This window comes from Hemitrygon akajei, chromosome 10 (assembly GCF_048418815.1).
Source record: "Hemitrygon akajei chromosome 10, sHemAka1.3, whole genome shotgun sequence".
Taxonomy (NCBI): Eukaryota; Metazoa; Chordata; class Chondrichthyes; order Myliobatiformes; family Dasyatidae; genus Hemitrygon; species Hemitrygon akajei.
Window position 1 is genome coordinate 149108037 of NC_133133.1, and position 15754 is coordinate 149123790.

Sequence of the window (15754 nt, forward strand, 5' to 3'; positions counted from 1 at the left end):
TTTGAGCATTGTTCGCCTTGCGTCTCGTTCGGTCGCTACTTGTGTTGTGTGCATCCTTTGTTTCTGTGAAAAAATGGCTCCTAAAAAGCAATTAAGTCGTCAAAGCAGTTCCTCAAAGGCAAGGAGGGAGGGTAAAGTACTGTAATCTAGAGATGATTAGAACTTTCTTGTTGTTTGAGCATTGTTTGCCTCACATCTCGTTTGTTCGCTACTTGTGTTGTGAGCGAGAGGAAGGAGTTTAAGGCTAGTAAGGGATGGCTGGCTAACTATGTAAATCGCTATAGCTTCAAGAACTTAAAGATCACAGGAGAATCGGCATCTGCTGATGCCGAGGCAGCATTAGCGTTCCCAGAAGAGCTACGATGGTTGCGTCTGTACTGAACATGTACAGACTTTTATTTTCTTGTCATTATTCCCTAAACAATACAGTATAACAACTATTTACATAGCATTTACATTATACTAGGTATCATAAGTAATCTGGAGATGATATAAAGTATACGGGAGGATGTGCGTAGGTTATATGCAAATACTACGCCATTTTATATACGGGACTTGAGTATCTGTAGAATTTGGTATCCATGGGGTGGGGTCCCGGAACCAAACCCCTGCAGATACGGAGGGCCGACTATATGTTGAATTATGGCATAAAAATGCATTGCAATCAGAATAATATTGAAAAATTGCTTGAGATTTCACAAACTTTCACAGTTATTTGTTATTGCTCACTTTCATCTTGTATATTTATTCAACTGTTCAATTAGGTATATGTCTTTTTTGGCACAGCAGCCATCAATATTATGTCTTCATGACTGCCTTAATATGTATTTATGTTCAGTTTAATATGAGCTATTCCCTAAGAAGCATTACTGAAAATTAATTGGCATATAAAAATACAAGCATATTAGAAGAAAGACATAGCATCTTTCACTGTCAATGAGTTGCACAATATAATAATATCTGATATGAAAAGTTATTTATATCTGGGTCTGATAAACCAGAATCCTTTGGAACAGAGTATTGTGATTTTTTTATCTGTATTTATGGCTTTGAAATAGTTAGTTCCTATTATATACCCACTAACTAGAAGCACAGTAATTAAGTATACCAGTAAGTTTTGCACTTAGCAAGGTCTCCTGTCAGGAATGAGATAGTGGACCACTTAAACAGACGTAGTGATGCTGGCTGAAAGATGAATGTTGGATAGTGTACTGGGAGAAATTTCTTCTTTTAGGCTTTGTACCTTCAACTAATTTTAAACCTAAACTTGAACAATTGTTAAACTCTTCTTTGGCTTCCAGCCAGGTGCAGGTGTTGATTATAACTTGATGTTTTGATGACAAACTTTGCCATCTTCCTCTGGGATGATGGCTGGGCCGGTCTAGTCCAGTGGTATTTAAACCCCTGCAGTCCATCTTGCTTGATTGGTTAGTTGTCATCCAATCAAGTTTCTGCTCTCCCACCTTATTTACAATCAAATCACAATTCTTACTTGGAGTGGGACCTTCATGTTTGTTAAAATTCTTTTCCTCTGGTTTTATTTCAATGGCTTCCTTTACCAGGCAGTCCCAAAAGACATTGGCGCAGCACAGTAGTTTTGTGCTGACGAAGTCAATCCTAAGGCTATTTTGAAAGCAATGTTCTGCTACCACTGATTTCTCTAGGTAATCCAAATGGATGCACCTCCTGCGCTCCGTGATGTGGGTTTGCATTGTGCGTCCCATGTGGCCAATTAAACACTGCTTCACATTCACAGGCAATCCTGTAAATGCCAGCAGACCAGAGTCCCAGGTCATCTTTGATGGTATTTCTTCTGGATCTTGGCAATCCTTCCAGAAGTCATGGAAATATAGAGAGGACAGGCGGTAGCAACTCCAGGCACTCCAACAGTTCCACGACCATCTGAACAGTATACATCCAAGCATTCAATTTACAGTACAGATGGAGAAAAATGGTTGCCTCCCATTCCTGGACATTCTATACGACGGAAACCAGACAGTAGCCCCAGATATGGCGTCTATCAGAAACCCACTCACAGGGACTTATACCTCAACAATAACAGCTACCATCACACCTCCCGATGTAGAGCGGTTCTTTCTACTTTGATTAACCATGGAAAGACTATTTCAGCCCTGGAGAGAATCCCTGAAGAAATAAGACGATTACGCACAATGTTCCTGTAGAATGGCTACAAGGTGAAGAAAATTAATCAGGCCCTTGAAAGGGCTGACAGAAAAAGCAGGAAACCTAGCAACGAAGAGGAATCTGTCGCTACTGCCTGTCATCCCTATCCATGGTTTCAGAAAGATTGCTAGGATCCTGAAGAAATGCTGGATTAATACCATTCACGAACCTGTAAGGAAGCTCAAATCACAGCTTATGTGGGTCAAAGGTGACCTGGGACTCAGATCGGCTGACATTTACAGGATTCCCTGTGAATGCAGAGCAGCATATATCAGCTAGACAAGGAGCACAGGAGGTGTATCCGTTTAGGTACCTGGAGAAATCGGCAGTAACAGAAAACTGCATTTGCAATGGCCATAGGATTGACCTCGGCAGCACAAAACTACTGTGTTGCGCCTATGGATTTTGGGAACACCTGGTAAAGGAAGCCATTGAAATGAAACCAGAGGAAAAGACTTTCAATAAAGATGAAGGCCTTGCTCCACTGTATATAAGATAGGAGAACAGAAAACTGATTGGATGAGGACTAACCAGTCAGGAGGGATGGACTATGGGGGTATAAATACCACCAGACTAGACATATCCAGGTATCATCTCTGATGAAGGTGGCAGAGTTTGTCATTGAAGCCTTGGTTATAATCGATACCTGTACCTGGCTGCTGGAAGCCCGAGAAGAGTTTATTCGTCATATAAGCCGAGAAAGCACTAGATTCTTCTTTTTCTGAACAACTGTTTAATGTCTCTTTTTGTTATATTTCTATTTGATCAAAGTTTTGAAAGAATTGTATGGGGACTTGTGAAAGGGGAAAAAGAAAAAAAGTTTAATGAAGCTAGATAGATACATTCAGAAAAGCACAGTTTTAAAACATTTAATGCTGGGAAAATACTTGTTTCATGTAAGGATTGATCTTCAAAGTCTGAAATGTTATACAAAACCAGCAATATAAGATAGAGTTAGAGTTACCAAACTTCCTCAAAGGGTTAGTTAATTTGGGCCAAGTGACGTTTACCTGTACAACCTGTACAATCTTGTACAGAATATAAGGAAAATAAAGAACACTTCATGTACTTGTTCTGATATCATGTTTCAGTAACAACTCTGCTGAAGTTAATTACTACAATTTTAACTGTAAAAAAATTAAAAATGGAGACCTTGATATTTCAGATAATTAGATGAGTATTATTTTAGGTGGGTTAGGATGAGGGAGGCATGTGTGAAATTTGTTCGGATTTCAGATGTTTGCTCCTCAGTTCAGATATACTGATTACGTCTCAGTTTATATGAATCTAATGTAAATTGTTCTTTACCAAGATCCACTGATGGGCAGTAAAATTTCAAATTGAAATGGTAGATTTCCCACTGCTCTGATCAAGAGTCTGTTATAGAGTCTCCAGCTTTCACACCAGGCTGTTCCTTAAAGGCTAATATATTTTGGTTTCCAAAGGTAGTATGGTGCTGCTGGCGCAGGTTGGTAGAGGAACTTTAACAAGTGATTGTTGAGTATAAGGCATGTTGTTGTCTCTTTTGCTTCAGTGAATGAGTGGATGATGATTTGGAGCTTAGTGTTTGAGTGCAGTATACACAACTGCAAGCATCTTCTGCACTCTGCAGCTTGATGACTGAGTTTTGGGTGATCTTGATGCTGCAGGCAGTTATAGACAATAGACAATAGGTGCAGAAGTAGACCATTCGGCCCTTTGAGCCTGCACCGCCATTCTGAGATCATGGCTGATCATCTACTATCAATACCCGGTTCCTGCCTTGTCCCCATATCCCTTGATTCCCCTATCCATAAGATACCTACTTAGCTTCTTCTTGAAAGCATCCAGAGAATTGGCCTCCACTGCCTTCTGAGGCAGTGCATTCCACACCCCCAAAACTCTCTGGGAGAAAAAGTTTTTCCTTAACTCTGTCCTAAATGACCTACCCCTTATTCTCAAACCATGCCCTCTGGTACTGGACTCTCCCAGCATCTGGAACATATTTCCTGCCTCTATCTTGTCCAATCCCTTAATAATCTTATATGTTGCAATCAGATCCCCTCTCAATCTCCTTAATTCCAGCGTGTACAAGCCCAGTCTCTCTAACCTTTCTGCGTAAGACAGTCCGGACATCCCAGGAATTAAACTTGTGAATCTATGCTGCACTTCCTCTACAGCCAGGATGTCCTTCCTTAACCCTGGAGACCAAAATTGTACACAATACTCCAGGTGTGGTCTCACCAGGGTCCTGTACAAATGCAAAGGGATTTCCTTGCTCTTGTACTCAATTCCCTTTGTAATAAAGGCCAACATTCCATTAGCATTCTTCACTGCCTGCTGCACTTGCTCATTCACCTTCAGTAACTAATGAACAAAGACTCCTAGATCTCTTTGTATTTCTCCCTTAACTAACTCTACACTGTTCAGATAATAATCTGCCTTCCTGTTCTTACTCCCAAAGTGGATAACCTCAGACATATTCACATTAAACATCATCTGCCAAGTATCTGCCCACTCACCCAGCCTATCCAAGTCACCCTGAATTCTCCTAACATCCTCATCACACGTCACACTGTCACCCAGCTTAGTATCATCAGCAAACTTGCTGATGTTATTCTCAATGCCTTCATCTAAATCGTTGATGTAAATCGTAAACAGCTGTGGTCCCAATACCGAGCCCTGTGGCACCCCACTAGTCACCACCTGCCATTCCGAGAAACACCCATTCACCGCTACCCTTTGCTTTCTATCTGCCAACCAGTTTGCTATCCATGTCAATATCTTCCCCCCAATGCCATGAGCTCTGATTTTACCCACCAATCTCCTATGTGGGACCTTATCAAATGCCTTCTGAAAATCGAGGTACACTACATCCACTGGATCTCCCTTGTCTAACTTCCTGGTTACATCCTCGAAAAACTCCAATAGATTAGTCAAGCATGATTTGCCCTTGGTAAATCCATGCTGGCTCGGCCCAATCCTATCACTGCTATCTAGATATGCCACTATTTCATCTGTAATAATGGACTCTAGCATCTTACCCACTACTGACGTTAGGCTGACAGGATGATAGTTCTCTGTTTTCTCCCTCCCTCCTTTCTTAAAAAGTGGGATAACATTAGCCATTTTCCAATCCCCAGGAACTGATCCTGAATCTAAGGAACATTGGAAAATGATTACCAATGCATCCGCAATTTCCAGAGCCACCTCCTTTAGTACCCTAGAATGCAGACCATCTGGACCTGGGGATTTGTTAGCCTTCAGTCCCATCAGTCTACTCATCACCGTTTCCTTCCTAATGTCAATCTGTTTCATTTCTTCTGTTACCCTATGTCCTTGGCCCATCCATACATCTGGGAGATTGCTTGTGTCTTCCCTAGTGAAGACAGATCTAAAGTACTTACGGTATTAAATTCTTCTGCCATTTCTCTGTTTCCCATAACAATTTCACCCAATTCATTCTTCAAGGGCCCAACATTGTTCTTAACTATCTTCTTTCTCTTCACATACCTAAAAAAGCTTTTGTTATCCTTCTTTATATTCCTGGCTAGCTTGCGTTCGTACCTCATTTTTTCTCCCCATATTGCCTTTTTAGTTAAGTTCTGTTGTTCCTTAAAAATTTCCCAATCATCTGTCTTCCCACTCACCTTAGCTCTGTCATACTTTTTTTTTTAATGCTATGCAATCTCTGACTTCCTTTGTCAACCATTGTGGCCCCTTTCCCCCCCTTTGAATCCTTCCTTCTCCGGGGGATGAACTGATTTTGCACCTTGTGCATTATTCCCAAGAATACCTGCCATTGCTGTTCCACTGTCTTTTCTGCTAGGATATCCGTCCATTTAACTTTGGCTAGCTCCTCCCTCATGGCTCCATAGTCTCCTTTGTTCAACTGCAACACTGACACCTCCAATCTGCCCTTATCCTTCTCAAATTGCAGATAAAAACTTATCGTATTATGGTCACTACCTCCTAATGGCTCCTTTACTTCAAGATCGCTTATCAAATGCTGTTCATTACACAACACTAAATCCAGAATAGCCTTGTCCCTGGTTGGCTCTCGTACAAGCTGTTCCAAGAATGCATCCCGTAGGTACTTTACAAACTCCCTATCCTGGGGTCCAGCACCAGCCTGATTCTCCCAGTTCACCTGCATGTTGAAATCCCCCGTAACTACTGTGACATTACCTTTGCCACATGCCAATGTTAACTCCCTATTCAACTTGCACCCAATATCCATGCTACTGTTTGGGGGCCTGTAGACAACACCCATTAGGGTCTTTTTGCCCTTACTGTTCCTCAGTTCTATCCACACAGACTCTACTTCTCCTGATCCTATGTCCCCCCTTGCAAAGGACTGAATCTCATTCCTCACCAACAGGGCCACCCCACCCCCTCTGCCCACATTTCTGTCCCTACGATAGCACGTATACCCTTGTACATTCATTTCCCAGGTCTGATCTCCCTGCAGCCATGTCTCCGTTATCCCAACAACATCATAGTTATTCATTTGCACCTGAGCTTCAAGCTCATCCGCCTTATTTCTGACACTTCATGCATTCAGATATAGAATTTTTAGCCCATTTCTCCTCTCTGTTTAAATCACTGCCTATTGTGCTTAACCCAGCTCCCCGAACTCCCATTGGGCTATACGTCCCTTGAATTTTGTTGTCCTTCCTAAATTTACTTATTCTTTCTGCACATTTAACTCCATGTTCTGTCAGACCATCCCTCTATACATGTGTCCTCCTTGTCACTTGTTCCGCCTCACCTTTCTCTACTACACACTTAATATTCCGGAACCGTGTAGTCCCCACCTGTCCTTTATTCTTCATCTTGCTATTCTCTCTCACATTCTGGATCCCTGCCCCCTGCAAATTTAGTTTAAACCCCCCGAGCAGCACTAGCAAACTTTCCTGCAAGAATGTTAGTACCGCTCCAGTTCAGGTATAAGCCGTCCCGTCGGAACAGATCCCACCTTCCCTGGAACAAAGCCCAATTATCTACAAACCTGAAGCCCTCCCTCCTGCACCATCCTCTCAGCCACGTATTAATCTGTATAATCCTTCTGTTCCTTGCCTCACTCGGACGTGGCACAGGTAGCAATCCTGAGATTGTTACCCTGGAGGTCCTGCCCTTCAGCTTCGCACCTAACTCCCTGAACTCACTACGCAGGACCCCCTCACTCATCCTACCCACGTCGTTGGTCCCTACATGGACCACAACATCTGGGTTCTTGCCCTCCCTCTCAAGAATAACCTGCACCCGATCTGAGATGTCCCGGACCCCGGCACCAGGGAGGCAACATACCATCCGAGACTCCCGATCTTCCCCACAAAATCTCCTATCCGCCCGCCTGACTATAGAATCCCCTATCACTATCGCTGTCTTCTCTTCCCTCCTCCCCTTCCTAGTCGAGGGTCCAACCTCAGTGCCAGAGACAGGACCACTGCAACTTGTTCCTGGTAGGTCATCCCAACCAACAGTATCCAAAACGGTATACTTATTGTTGATGAGAACGGCCACAGGGGTGCTCTGCTCTCTCTGTCTGCTCCCCCTGCCTCTCTTGACAGTCACCCATTTGCCTACCTCCTGTCTTTTCGGTGTGACTACCTCCCGATAACTCTTATCTATCTCTGTCTCTGCCTCCCGAATGATCCGTAGTTCATCCAGCTCCTGCTCCATTTCCCTTACTCGGTCTGATAGGAGCTGCAGCTGGATGCACCTTTTGCAGGTGTGGTCATCAGGGACAACTGTGTTGACCCTGACCTCCCACGTACTGCATACGGAGCACACCACTGCTCTAACTGTCTCCCCCATTACCTGATCCCAGATTAGTCAGAATAAATGAAAAAAGTACCTACCGACCTTACCTTTTTTACCTCAGCAAGCACGTACTCAGGCTCACTGATTTCCTCTCACCGAAGTCCCCTTGCGCCGAAGCCCGCTGAGCCAAAGCCCAGCACTCCGCTGCCCGCTCCTGAAAGTGGGCCTCTTTTTAAACTCCGTGCTCGCCGCTGACGTCACCCGCGCTTGCGCAGTTTTACCTTCCTCTTCAGGTACTGTCCAGGTAGGTCCAACGGTTTCGGCCTACCTACAACAGCTGATCCTCTGATTCTCTGATCTCCAGTCGTCTGTCGACCTCGAGCACTCCTTGCTCCCGCTCTGCTGCCCGCACCGACGCTCTTTATCTCAGTTGAACTGCTCTTTATCTCAGCGGACCTGTACTGGACCTATCATACAAATATAATTGCAAAGAAAACACAACAGTGCCTATACTTCCTCAGGAATCTGTGGAGATTAATCATGTCACCAAAACCATGGCAAAGTTCAATAGATGTGCGGTGAAAAGTGTGCTGACTGGCTGCATTACGGCCTGGTATAGGAACACCAATGCCTTTGAGCAGAAAATCCTGCAAAAGGTAGTGGATTTGGCCCAGTACATCATGGGTAAAGACCTCCCAACCACTGAGCACATCTACATGAAATGTTGGGGTACAAAAGCAGCATCCATCATCAAAGATCCTCACCACCCAGACCATGTTCTTTTCTTGCTGCTGCCATCAGGTAAAAGGTACAGGTGCCTCAGGACTCACACCACCAGGTTCAAGAACAGTTACTACCCCTCAACCATCAGGCTCTTGAACAAAAGGTGATAACTACACTCATTTATTTCATAGTCGTTTTTTATTACTACTTGTTTATTATCTGCATTTGCACAATACAGATCCTTTACCAAGTATGCCTGCTGCAAAAGAGTCTCAGGGTGATGTGGGGACATGTATGTACTCTCATAATAAATTTTACTTTGAACTTTGATGATTAGCAGTCTTTGCACCAGAGGTTTTTTGGAAGTGAAGTGCAACACTATAACAAGAAAGACTGAACGTAGTTTTTGAGGAAAGGATGCAGCTTTTTAAAAAAATTGGTCTGGAAAGATGCCACCAATACCACCCTTCAAGATTACCAAATTCACTGGAAGGAGAGATAACCCAACATTAGTGTCCTCTTCCAGGTAAACATTCTTCATGTTTAGCCCCAGGTGAACTCATTTGGGTACATGAAGGAGGCCTTGTCATTTGCAAGCTTGACACAGCTCTGTCAAGAGAAGAGATAACTGGGTAGACAGATGAAATGATTCAAGGACAACATTTAAAAGGTTTTAAAACAGGTATATAGATAGGAGCTATTTGAGGAAAATGGGGTGAATATTTAAGACTTCTGGACAATAAGTATTTTGATTTATTGATTAATTAAATATTTTAATTTGAGGACACCTTATCCCTTATCTCAATTTTGGAAAGAAAGTTGCAATTGCATTTAACACTGAATAGTGTTGCTTTTGGTTTGTTATTGTTACATATACAAATTTTCAGTGAAAAACTTGTCTTTCATATTGTTTGTATAGATCAAATCATTGCACAGAGCATTGACCTAGAATAAAGTAAAAAAAAAAGCAATAACAACGCAGAATAAAGTGTAAAAGTTATCATAAAAGTGCAGTGCAGGTAACAATAAAGTTCAAGGTCATTACAAGGTGTATTGTGAGACCAAATATCCATCTTATTGTTTGAGAGATCCATTCAAGGAATCGATAACAGCAGGATGGAAGTCCTTGAGTTTGGTAGTATATGCTTTTAGGCTTTTGTATCTTCTGCTTGATGGGAGAAAAGGGAGAATGCCAAGAGGTGAGTGGGGTCTTTGATTACACTTTACTGAGGCAGTGAGAAGTATAGACAGAGTCCATGGAGGGGAGGCTGATTCCCATGATGTGCTGAGATGTGTCCACATCTCTCTGCAGTTTCCTGTGTCATGCACAGAGCTGTTGCCATACCAAACCATTATGTATCCAGACAAAAGGTTTCCTATGGTGCATCGATAAAAATTGGTAAGAGTCATGGGGGACATATTCCTGAAGCCTCCTGAGTAAGTGGTTGATGTGGTTGAACCAAGACGTGATGTTCATATCTAGGAATTTGAAGCTCCCAACCCTCTCAACCTTAACACAGTTGATATAAACAGGACCATCTGCACCTCACCCCCCACCCCTTTCTGAAGTCAGTGACCAGCTCTTATGTTTTGTTGACATTGAGGGAAACATTGTTGTCATGGCTTCATGTCACTGAGCTCTCCTTCCTGTATTCTCAGTCATTGTTACTTGAGATGTGGCCCACTATGGTGGTATTGTCTGCATACTTGTAGATGGAGTTAGAGTAGAATCTGGCCATGTAGTCATGAGTGTACAGGGAGTAGGGTAGGGGCTGAGGATGCAACTTTGTGGAGCACCAGTGTTTAGGATAATCGTGATGGAGATGTTGCTGCCTATCCTTACTGATTTGGGTCTGTTCATCAGGAAGTCAAGAATCCAGTTGCAGATGGAGATATTCACTCCCAGGTTCCAGAGTTTGGTGATGAGTTTGCTTGGAATAATGGTATTGAATGCAGAGCTGTAGTCAATAAACAATAGTCTGACATAGATGTCTTTACTGTCCAGATGCTCCAGAGATGAGTTTAGGGCCAGAGAGATGGATTCCACTATTGACTTGTTTCAGAGGTGGGCAAATTGCAGTGGGTTGAGGTTCGAGAGAAACTTGTTATCAAAGTACATATATATCACCACGTACAAACATGAGATTCACTTCTTGCGGGCAATCACTGTAAATACAAGGAACACAATAGAATCAATGAAAGACTGTACCCAACAGGACGGGCAACTACTAATGTGCAAAAACAAAAGCAAACTGTGCAAATAATAAATAAGCAATAAATATCGACAAGATGGCATGAAGAATCCTTGAAACGTCTGAAAAACTGCAATTGATCTGTGCCATGACCAGCCTCTCAACGCACTTCAGTTGGTCAATGTCAAAGCCACTGGATGATTATCATTAAGATACATTATCTTTTTATTTCCTTGGGTACTGAGACGATACTGGTCTTCTTAAAACAGGAAGGAGCTACAGCATGAAACAGAGAGGGGTTAAAAACACCCCACCAGCTGATCTACACTGGATCTATGGACATCGCCATAGAAACCATCCAGGGCCAATAGTTTCCATGGGTTCACCTTCCAGAAGACTGATCTTATGTTTGTGAAAGTGACAGTAGATTCAGGTGCACTGGAAACTGTCAGGATGGGTAGTGACATACCTGTTCCCTTCTGTTCAATAGCATTTTTAATGTATGCTTTTTTCATAATGAAATTTCAGCATCAATTTGGTGGGCAAGTTCTTCATGTTTGATCCCATTGGGTGATTTTGACCATGGGACTCTGACCCCATAGCTTAGACCATAAGCGTTTGTCTCATTGAATTTGGTAAAGAACGACTCTGAGTAAGATGGATCAGCATGCAGGCATCAGGGAAAGCAATTTCCAAAGGAATCCACTTCTAACAAAATGGCTGCAAGCACAGTCTAATCTTAACCAACACCTTGTTATAGAAAGCACAAAACCACATGGTGACATCTACAATCCAGCTGCAAGCACCTGTTAATTCACCCACTTCGAGAGCAATACTGGTGACTTGAACTGAGCATCGCATAATTCATTGTGTTATCTCCCTCATCCTGGCCCTAAAGCAAGAGGAACACTGCTACAAACAAATCAATATTGATGATCACAACAATCCCACAAATTTATGTTGCCTTTAAGCTGAATATGATGTGCTACTGACTACTGCCAACCATCAGGAACCACAAAGTGGCCTACAGCAGGTAGTGGCACTGTGTTCCATTTCACCTTGAAAGTTTGATTAAATAAAAATGGAATAGAATATGCAGCTGTACTATATAATGCTTTTAGCGCTGCTAACTGGAGATGAATGCACAGGAAAATATGTTTAGTCCTCAAGCTTCAAACAGGTCAATTCAATTTAGTTTTTAAATGTTCTGCAAAGAAATCATTTCATAACATTTTTCACAGAGATCAACGACTTTTGTACTGGTGTGTGTTTCACCAGCGGCTGGATTGAGATTTGTTTATTTGCTAACCTTGGGTTTCTTGCTTTGAGGAGGCACTGTGAATAAATTAACAGGTTATTTCTAAAGGGCTAACTGAAGACTATTTAATGTACATTAACACTAACGGCGTTTAACACCATCGTCCCTCATACCCTCTGCTCCAAACTGTCTCACCTTACTGTGCCACCTGACCTCTGCGATTGGATTTACAGCTTCCTGACCAACAGAAGTCAGCAGGTAAGGATGGGACAGGTCACCTTGGATATTCGAATCACCAACACCGGCGCCCCCCAGGGGTGTGTCCTCTCTCCACTGCTGTTCTCCCTCTACACCAATGACTGCATCTCCTCCAACCCCTATGTGAAGCTTTTGAAGTTTGCAGACGACACTACCGTCATCGGACTCATCCAGAATAGTGATGAGTCTGCATATCGACAGCAGGTGGACCAACTGGCGCTTTGGTGCAGTCGGAACAATCTGGAGCTGAACACGCTCAAGACAAAGGAGATGATAGTGGATTTCAGAAGACATCCCTCCGCTATGTCTCCCCTCACAGTCCTCAGCAGCCCTGTGTCCACCGTGGAGAACTTCAGGTTCCTGGGAACCACCATCTCTCAGGATCTGAAGTGGGAGCAGAACATCAGCTCCATCCTGAAGAAGGCCCAGCAGCGGATGTATTTCCTGCGGCTCTTGAGGAAATACGGTCTGCCTCAGGAATTGCTGCTGCAGTTCTACACTGCAGTCATTGAGTCTGTCCTGTGCACCTCCATCATTGTGTGGTTTGGAGCCGCCACCAAGCAGGATAGAACCAGACTACAGCGCACAGTGAGGACTGCCGAGCGCATCATTGGAGCCTCCCTGCCCTCTATTGTGGACCTGTACTCTTCCAGGTTGAAGAAGAGGGTGGGGAACATCATAAAGGACTCCTCCCATCCTGCGCACGGACTGTTTGATCTGCTTCCATCTGGTAGGCGCTTCAGATCCCTCCAGACTAAGACTAATAGGCACTGGAGAAGTTTTTTCCCTACTGTGGTCACTTTGCTGAACAGTTAACTGCCGGTTAACTGTCGGCTAACTATTACTTGGATTGCACTACCTGTATGTATAATCTATATTTTCATTTATATTTATCATTATTATTGTTATGAACAGAGAGACAACATCTGCCGGAAGTAAATTCCTTGTATGTGCTTAGGTACTTGGCGATTAAAGTCTGATTCTGATTCTGATTCTGATTTTGATATTTGCATTAGCAGGATTGCCCGAGACTGCTTGTATGTTTGTTGTGTAAGGACAAAGAATTGAAAAGGGAATAATATTTTAAAGGATATTCAATTGAATAAATAAAAATAACATTATTTTTGCTTTTTTTCCATAGGCTCTTGTGATGATGCATCCAAGTCTGGCTTATTTGCACTGTGCACATTGGATGGTAAAAATAATATTATTATGCCTATGTATAAATCATTAATGACAAAATATTCAGAGTGGAATAAATAAATTTACATTTGAGTTGTGACGGATAAAAATGCACATAATTTAGAATTTTTTTGATGTGCACAATATTGAAACTAATTTGAGAAATAATTTTACTCCTTTGGTTTGTTGTAGTTGAGCAAGTCTCTCACATATAGCTAGGGTGCCTAAGACTTTTGCACAGTACTGTATATTATGTCTTTCCAGCTACCAAATAACTTCTAATACTACTGAGCTAGTACAAAGCTAAGTACTCTTATTTATATAAATAAGTTTTCCTGCCCACAATCAGAATCTGGTTTATTATCACTGGCATGTGTTGTGAAATTTGTTAACTTAACAGCAGCAGTTCAATGCAGTACATAATATAGAAGAAAAAAATAATAAATCAATCGATTACAGTATACATATATTGAGTAGATTAAAAATTGTGCAAAAATAGAAATAATATATATTTAAAAAATGAGGTAGTATTCATGGGTTCAATGTCCATTTAGTAATCAGATGGCAAAGGAGAAGAAGCAGTTCTTGAATTGCTGAGTGTGTGCCTTCAGGCTTCTGTACCTCCTAATGAGAAAAAGGCCCTTTTCACAATCCTATCTTAACCAATATGCAATACCATGCATATATATTAATAAAATATGTTTGTGTATATGTATATACACACACACACTTACCCCCCCCCCCCCCAACCTAAGACTTTTGCATGGTACTTTAAATACTTCAGAGAGAATAACTCTGATGTGGTCTGTATTTGGCTGAAAGTAGAGTTTTCATGAAAATGAATATTGTAAGTTTAGAAAGCTTCTGATAATTGGGTTTCCCCACAGTGGTTAAACGTTGATGTGAGGCATGGGGCGAATCGTAGGATGGTTGTGGATGTGGTCTGATCATGGTCAAAATCATTAATGAAGTTTTAAAAATTTATCTAGGTGTTGCTAACAATGTCAGCAATTATTACCTGCTGAGGAGCTGGTAGTGGATGATTTTCTTGAACTGCTACAGTCCTTCTAGTAAAGCTACTCACGTAATGGTGCTGTGTACATATTGTACGTAGTCTTATGATTCAGTTCAGTGACAATGAAGAAACTTGAAGTATATTTTCAAGTCATGATATTACTTGCAGGAGCTGTGCTGTTGGAAATGTTTCTATGTGCCTTCTGGCCTTGTTCTACTTAGCAGTATGGGTCACAGTTATAGGTAGCACTGTCAGGATAACATAAGTGAGTAAATGCAATGCATTTTGAAGATGCACACATGGCTGCCACTGCCTGTATTGTTGAGGGACTAAATGTGGAACAAGTAATGCCAGTCGACAGGCTGCTTTGTCCTCGATGGTATCGAAACTGCTTGAGTACTATCCAAGCTGTACTCATCCTGACAAGTGGAAAGAATTCCACCACACTTCTTAGATACTTCTCAATTAATGTGGAAAAACTTTGATTGTCAGGAAATGAATCACTCTACAGGATATATACTCATTGATTTGGTTGGTCCAATTGAATTGTTATTTAAAAGTGATCCCAGTGTGTTAATGATGAATGACACAGCAGTAATAATGCCATTTAAAATAATGAGTACATGATTAACTTGTCTTGCTGACAATTTAGAGGCACTAATGTGCTGGTCATCTGTCCAAGTCTCAGTGATGTCCATGTATGACCATACACAGGCATGGGTGATTTAGAGTCATGGGGTAATACAATGAAACAGGCCCTTCTGCCCAACTAGTCCATGCTGACAAGATGCCAAATTAGTCCCATTTGCCTGTATTTGGCTCATAACTTTCTAAACCTTTCCTTTTCCATATAACTGTCTAATTGTCTTTTAAACGTTGTTATTGTACCTGCCTTCAGCACTTCCTCTGACAGTTCATTCCATATATGTACCATACTCTGCTTTTAAAAAAAAAATCTGCTCCTCAAGTTCCTGTTAAGTCTTTCCCTTCTCACCTTAAACATTGATTCCCCAAACCTGGGAAAAAGACAGAATGCATTCACTTTATGTATGACCCTCATGGTTTTACACACCTGTATAACATCACTCCTCAGTCCAACTTCTCATCCAACTCAGTCCCTTGACTCCTGATAATATCCTTGTAAAGCTTTTCTGCATTATTTCCCCATTTAATAGCATCTTTTCGATAGCAGGGTGA

At 42.0% G+C, this 15754-nt stretch overlaps 1 protein-coding gene across 2 annotated transcripts in view; it reads left to right on the plus strand.

The window, feature by feature from the left end:
• itfg2 (integrin alpha FG-GAP repeat containing 2) overlaps positions 1-15754 on the plus strand; it is a 78731-nt gene that overhangs the window by 28295 nt on the left and 34682 nt on the right. For both annotated transcript variants that reach the window (XM_073059351.1, XM_073059352.1), the window contains exon 8: positions 13502-13555. In XM_073059351.1, the coding sequence (XP_072915452.1) occupies positions 13502-13555 (54 nt within the window). The remainder of the gene's footprint in view (positions 1-13501; positions 13556-15754) is intronic.